Source organism: Ipomoea triloba, chromosome 5, assembly GCF_003576645.1.
Source record: "Ipomoea triloba cultivar NCNSP0323 chromosome 5, ASM357664v1".
Lineage (NCBI taxonomy): Eukaryota > Viridiplantae > Streptophyta > Magnoliopsida > Solanales > Convolvulaceae > Ipomoea > Ipomoea triloba.
In genome coordinates this window covers 10,976,245-10,983,817 of record NC_044920.1, presented here as the reverse complement: position 1 = coordinate 10,983,817, position 7,573 = coordinate 10,976,245, and the positions used below count along the sequence as shown (strand labels likewise).

The 7,573-nt window shown below is 38.1% G+C and overlaps 1 protein-coding gene across 3 annotated transcripts in view; it reads left to right on the top strand.

Annotated features, from left to right (window-relative positions):
* Positions 1-1,395, top strand: part of LOC116021039 (E3 ubiquitin ligase BIG BROTHER-related-like) — a 3,735-nt gene extending 2,340 nt beyond the window's left edge. For all 3 annotated transcript variants that reach the window (XR_004098882.1, XR_004098881.1, XM_031261637.1), the window contains 2 exons: positions 1,004-1,045; positions 1,153-1,395. Coding sequence is in view for 1 of the 3 variants with exons in the window: in XM_031261637.1 (XP_031117497.1) it covers positions 1,004-1,045; positions 1,153-1,290 (180 nt within the window). In the remaining 2 variants the exon portion in view is untranslated. The remainder of the gene's footprint in view (positions 1-1,003; positions 1,046-1,152) is intronic.
* The last annotated feature ends 6,178 nt before the right edge of the window (positions 1,396-7,573 follow it).

The following is a 7,573-nucleotide window of genomic DNA, read 5'->3' as shown; positions in this document are numbered from 1 at the left end:
AAAAAAAAAAAAAAAAAAAAAAAAAAAAAAAAAGACTTAGGTTTAAAATTAAAGAGATAAGTGTTCATTGATTGTGTGTTTTCTGTGCTATGTCTTCATTTTACAAATTTTAAGCAAGGTTATCAAGGTGTCGCTTAAGCGACGCCTAGGCATCCGGTCCACAAAACTCCTAATGTGCTCACCTCGCCTAAGTACAGAATACAACCTAAAACTCCACAAAACATATGGACAGAACCTACACACTAAGGCGAGTTCACCGGTGTAATTTCCAACCGGAGAAGTCGTCGGAATATGCCTTAAGTAGAGTAAATAAAGTCGTCGTCGGAGCAGCGGCGACACGTGGTGGCTCCGATGGCGGCACAGTTCTTGCTCCGGCGTCGTCCTCCTGTTCCGAGCACATATATACAACTATATATATATATATGGGCATGAAGAAAAGCTTTTGAAATGGCAGAATAAATGCTGAAAACTACTCCTATTCTCAATGCTACAACTTCCTAGAGTAGAGTAAATATGGCGGCCTATTTCCAGCATTTCCAACACACATCATGTCTATTCACATTCTAATTGTTTTATATGGGAATATATATATATATATATATTACTCATCGCCTAGTCACCTAGTCCACTAGGCGGTCGACGGCATCTCGCCTAGAAAGTTCGCCTTGATAACCTTGGTTTTAAGTGCTTTCATCACATTTTCTCTAGAACTGATGCTTTTGTGAAGTTTACATTTGTTGGTCCCAAGGATCTCCTTTACATTAAAATCATTTTTATTTAGATGTTGCTCTGTTCTCGATTTCATAATTTGCCAGATTCTGCAGTAATATTTAAGTTTTAAGCTTAGTTCTAGAACTTAGTTACAATTTAAGCAATTAGGAAAGTGAAAGGTTTGAGTAATGAGAAAACTGTGGAAAAAAAGAAATTGAAAAAAGAAAAATGAGGTAACTACAACACTATGTTGAGTGAATTCACAAAATGTTTCTTATATTGGACTTTGTAGGATGCCTGGGAGGAAGTTGATCTAGATGAATTCTCTTATGAGGTGAATTTGGAATATTTTGTAATTTCATGGTTTTCAATAATCAATTTATAATTTTCTCAAGTCTAATGATTTCTAATTTAATTTCTTTCCCTTTTTTTTAAGTGCAGGAATTATTAGCGTTGGATGAAGTAGTTGGAACTGAGAGCAGGGGACTTTCTGCAGATACAATTGCCTCTTTACCTTCAATGAGCTACAAATCACAAAATACTCAGGATGGAGCTAATGATTCCACAATAAACTCATAATTTACTGTTTATGTTAAGATATTATTTTTAAAATTCTTGCTTTTGTGTTAGATGTGTCATCTGTAGAATGACTTTGCTTTTGTTCTAAAGGAACAGAAAATGTGAGAATCAATACTTTATATATATAGTTATATCTATTGTTTTTCATTTATATATATATAATATGACTTTCCACTACACCCGCTGAAAAAAAACCTAAGCTTTCTGTCACGGAAAGCCAAGCACTTTCACAGTCACCTCCATCCGCTACACCTCTACAGGTGTAGCGAAAAGATTTTTATAGGTGTAGCGGATGTGTTTTTTTGTATTAGTGAGTCGTCGGCGTCCTCGTCTACTGCTCACATAGTCGCAAGAAAGGGAATCCTCAACAGCGTCCTCGTTGGCTGCTACGAAAGTCATAAGGAAAGGGAGTCAGAGAGGTAATTGTTAAAGGCTTTTAGGGTTTGAAGTGCGAATGATAATTGTTAAAGGCTTAAAGCTCTATGAGGGACGGAGAGGATAGAGGGGGAGTGAGAGGGAAGGCATTTTGGGTTTTTGAAGTGTGAATGGTAATTGTTAAAGGCTTAAAGCTCTTTGAGCACAGAGAGGCGAGAGGAGGAGTGAGAGGGATGAGCTAAGCTGTGGGAATGAAATGAGGAATAATATGCCCGGTCTAATCCTTTAAAAAAGGATTTTGGACCACCTTAGGTGGTCAGAAGCGAAAATCAATTTAAATATTTAACAGGTCGAGAAAACTTTCCGATCTCCCTCAAGAGTGGTCGGAAATACCGACCTCCAAAGAAAAGGTGGTTGGAAATTAAAAAAAAAAATAAATGTCATTTTTCTGAAATTTTGTAAGTGGTCGAAAAATCAAATATTTTTCAACAATGAAAGCATGTTGTATAAAGTTTTTCTAGTGCAAGTATGCTCTAGACATTCTTCAAGAAGCAGGCTTTCTTAACTGCAAGCCCTTAAAAAGTCCAATGGTGCAAGGGCAGAAACTCACATCCAATGATGGTACTCTTTTGGCTGAGGCTTGTTGTTACAGAAGGTTGGTTGGTAGATTGTTATACCTCACAGCTACTAGACTCGATATCTCTTATGTTGTCCAACAATTAAGTCAGTTCGTAGACACTCCTACAGATATTCATCTCTCTACTGCACATCGTGTCTTAAGGTATATTAAAGCATCACCAGGGCAGGGGCTGTTTTATCCCAAGCACACTAACTCGTCCATCAAAGCTTTTTTCAGACTCCGACTGGGCTGCTTGTGCTGAAACCCGACGATCTATAATAGGGTACTGTGTGTTCTTTGGATCTTCCTTTTGTAACCCCTCGGGTTTTCCGACAAAGTTAAGGTTCGAGAAAATATTTTTTTTAAGCTATGACATTTATGAGAAGGTCTCTCGGTGTTCGAAAGAATTTTTTTTTTTTGAGACTAGTTATTAATAAGCTGCGATCTACGTACCGGTCACGAACCGTAAAATTTTTAAGGATGTATATACAATTCGAATTTTCCTAGAGATTTGATTATTAAGTACGATACGATTAAGCCGGAACCTCTAGTTAGTTCAAGTGAAAATCTAAAACGGACTGTAAGGGGAAAAATTGTTACGGACCTTGTACCTATATTTCACGAGATACCGAAAAATTCCCAATTTTAGTGATTATCGACGGGATTATTTTTAGGATAATTTTGGTGTTAGAATTTTCCCGAATTAAGCTATAATCATCCGAACTTTCATCTGATTTAACCCCAAACTGGCAAAGTAAATTTTGTTCTTCAAGGAGCCACCATAGGGAGTTGACATGTGGCACTCCTAATCACCACTTGGCTAGTTCATTAATTGCATGTCATAAGGGGTATGGGAATGTTGCACTTGTTCCTTAATCTTCAAGCCAAACTAACCATCATCCTCTCTCTCCTACTCCACATTTTCGAAAATCATAAGGAAAAAAGAAGAGAAAGAAAATAGTTTAGTCTTCCACTTGTGATCAAGAACTCCCAAGCATTTCTTCAACTCAAGTGTTCTAAGTGTAGGTAAGACTTTAGACTTTGTTTGGTTAAATCCTTCCTAGAACTTAAGTGTAAACTAATGGTGCATGAAAATGTTGTTATTATGGTGATTTTTCTAGGATCTTTGGTGAAGGACTCAAAGGAGGAAACCAACAACTCTTACGGTTTTTAAGATCTTCCAAAGAAGTAAGGAATCCCTTAAGTAGGCTTAGTCACTTGGAAGTGATCAAATGCTAGTAAATTATGTGACTAGGAATTTTTGCATGAAAATTTTGTGCTAAGTTTATGGATCTATAAGTTGACTCAAGAAGCTATTGTGCTAAGTTTATGGATCTATAAGTTGACTCAAGAAGCTATATTTTGATTTTTGGTAAATTTTAAGTTGACTCAAGAAGCTATATTTTGATTTTTGGTAAATTTTAATTTGACTCAAGAAGCTATATTTTGATTTTTGGTAAATTTTAATATGCATGTTCATAGTTATTTTATGCATGTATATGTTGTGTTAGGTCCATATATGCTTATATTTGCGGCCCAAAGTGGGTCGTTACAACCCCGTTCTTGCGGCCCAAAGTGGGCAGAATCGGATGGACGCGACAGTGGACGCGCGTCCACCGCGCGCCCATTGCGGAAAGATGGTTCGGCGTCTCGGCCGAGAGACCGGACGCGAGCACGGACGCGCGTCCGCTGCGCGTCCGTGGGCGTCCAGTTTCGGCGAGAAATGCCGAACCAGCGGACGCGGCTCGGACGCCTGCGTCCGCTGGTGCGGCCAACCGCGAGTCCGCGCGACGCGGACTCGTTTTCGACTCGTTTTTTACCAAACTTTTCCCGGGTGTTTTTAATCCCGAGTATTGTGATGTTTTGAAAGCCTATGGGTGACCGAGTAAATTTTTGAAGACTCGAATATTATTTTTGTACATTATATTTATTAACTTGGAGAAAAATTGTGTTTTAAGAAATATTGTGACTCTCGTTATTTGGGCTTTCAAAATGGAAGCATCATTAACTAATATGTGTATTTTGGGTGTCATGTTTGAGCAAGTTTGTTTTTTTTGAGTCTTCATGTGAATTTAGTGAATGGTGAGATGTCTTGTATGATTTATTCATACTGCAGAGCGAAGTCTATTCGCTGAGTGAATGGTGAGATGTCTTGTATGATTTATTCATACTGCAGAGCGAAGTCTATTCGCTGAGTGAATGGTGAGATGTCTTGTATGATTTATTCATACTGCAGAGCGAAGTCTATTCGCTGAGTGAATGGCGAGATGTCTTTGTATGATTAATTCATACTGCAGAGCGAAGTCTATTCGCTGAGAGAATGAGTGGGGATTAAAATTGTCGTGTCCCGAGCAATAATGGGTGTGTTGTGAGTCTCACATTGAATTAAGTGGAAATTCTCGGAAATGGAAGTGTTATGTGCTGATGTTACTTATATACTGTATTGTACTGTTTTGCTGTTAATATAATTGCAGGAAGAATGCAACCGTTGGGTAACGTTTACATTTTCTGATTATCATGTTGTTTTCGAAACCTTTGTTTACTTTCGAGTGACAATGGATTACCTTACTTAGCCGTCGTGCTAACTACACTTCATTGTGTCCTTTATCAGATGGAATCTAGCATAGGTTCCTGTAGCCCACCGGACTCAGACCCTTCTGAGTTCGAGTTCCCCGTGTATGACTACGACGATTATGCACAGTATCTACTAGACGGAGATCCCTATGCCCCGGGCTACGCACCTGATCCGCCTACACTGACTTGTACTGCCCCGGGCTACGCACCTGATCCGCCTACACTGACTTGTACTCCAGAGTCCACTCCACCTGATCCGCCTACACTGACTTGTACTCCAGAGTCCACTCTCACTCCTGTCTCATCGAAGGTACCGGCTCCAGAGTCCACTCTCACTCCTGTCTCATCGAAGGTACCGGAGTGGGAGTCCACTCTCACTCCTGTCTCATCGAAGGTACCGGAGTGGTCCCCTGTTCCCGTTGAGCCAATGTGTCCCTTTGACGCCCTTCAAGCCAGCTATGTGTTCTACCCCATAGAGATTCTATCCGGCAGCAACCCTCTAGAGTTCTACCCCATAGAGATTCTATCCGGCAGCAACCCTCTAGAGTTCTACCCCATAGAGATTCTATCCGGCAGCAACCCTCTAGAGTTCGTGGCCATAGAGATTCTATCCGGCAGCAACCCTCTAGAGTTCGTGGTCATAGAGATTCTATCCGGCAGCAACCCTCTAGAGTTCGTGGTCCATTACCCGTACCCGTGGGATCCGAGTCCCCCGGATTACCATGACGAGTGGATGGTGTACATGAACACGTGTCGGTTTCTGGACCACATTATGTGGTTCGAGGGGGAGTGGCACGTTGTCTGGGGCACCTACACGGGCCCAGTGTACCACTCATTAGACTAGTTAGCGTCTAGAGTGGGAGTTCAGTCAGTGTTTTTGTGTACATATATCTTTTGTAGCGGTGCTAACTCTAGAATGACTGTCTAGGCCGGGTCGTACTAAACTCTCCTAATGGGTTGCACTTTTAAACCATAGTCTTTTGGTAGCTTGTTTAGCTACACTTTTCTCTATGCTATGAAACGCATTTTCGTTTTGATGGTTATGTTGATAGAATGCGGTATCCTTATCCTTAGCCTGTGCATCTAGAATGAATCCTATCTGAATATGATCGGGTTTAGCCTAGGTGTGGCGGTAACTACTCCGGTTATTCGGTATAGCCGAGTCGGGGTGTTACACCTTTATCTCGTGGAGGTCAAAGAAACAGGCTACAGTCTCATGATCGTCTTCTGAGGCAGAATATCGTGCTCTTGCTGCTACTACATGTGAGTTACAGTGGCTTGCTTATCTACTAGATGATTTGCAGATTCAGACAAAATCCCCTGCGGCGATGTTTTGTGATAATAAGTCCGCGGTCGCTATTGCAGAAAATCATGTATTCTACGAACGAACAAAACATATTGACACTACTACAGAAAACACCTTTAACGTCGGATTTTTAGCACTTTTAACGTCGGTTAAAAATCGACATTGATCTGGCCGACGTTATATATAAATGATATGGCGTCGGTTGTAAAAACCGACGCCGTATGTATTTTTAAATTTTTGAAATAAATAAACGACATCGGTTATTTAAAAAAACCGACGTCGTTTATTTAAAAAAATTAAAAAAACTGAAACGACGTCGGTTTTTAGGAAAAATCAACGTCGTATCATACATTTAAAAAAAAAAAATAAACGATGTCGGTTAATAAGAAATAATCGACGTCGTTTATTTTTAAAAAAATAAAAAAAATTATATACGGCGTTGGTTATATGAAAAAACCGACGCCGTACGTAATTAATTTAAAAATATATACATATATATATAAATGACGTCGGTTAGTTCTTATTAACCGACGTCGTTTATTTTTTTTTTAAATATTAAAAATATTTTACGAATCTACCTAAACCTGTACAATATATTTCCAATTCACACATACGTTTCAGAACCTATGTAACAAATTAACATTTATAATTCACAATTGATCAAACTAATAAGTTCTCAATTAATCAAAGCTAATAAACATCACAACTTATCAAACTAATAAAGTATACTACAATAACTAATAAAACATTGAATATTCAACATAAATCTCACAATTCAATAACTAATAAACAACAAGTATTTAACATAAATCTCACAATTCATCAAGCTAAAGAAGTAATCTATCAACCCATTCATCAACTAAATATTGGCACCATATGTCTCTAACTTCATCAATTTCTTTTTGATTGTATGGAAATCTTCCTTGTCTCCCCAAAAGCTATAAAGTTTAAAAGAGAATAAAAAGAATTAATAACTTAGTATTTTAAAAAATATGAAGGAGAAAGATATTTTATTAAAGTACTTGCCTTATTCATTCCCTTGCATGTTCCCAATGAAATGATTTCCAAAATAAATTTCATCACATAATATCCGCATTCGGTACCTCCTCTTTGTATGACACACTACATTTGAAATAATTAATATAATTAAGATTTTATTAATAAAAAACAATAAGATATATGTACTTACCGAACATGTAATCCATTTTCCTTGACGACTTGTTTTCTTTCCACCTATTATGTTTGTTGCCTTCAAAGACCTATTAATATAAGACATATAAAATATACATAAATGTTTGACATCACTATATTAATAATAAGTATTAATTATATTTATAAATTTACATACGTTTCAACTATATCTTTAATATCATCACGTGGCGGATTACCAGTGGAATCAAACTAATAGA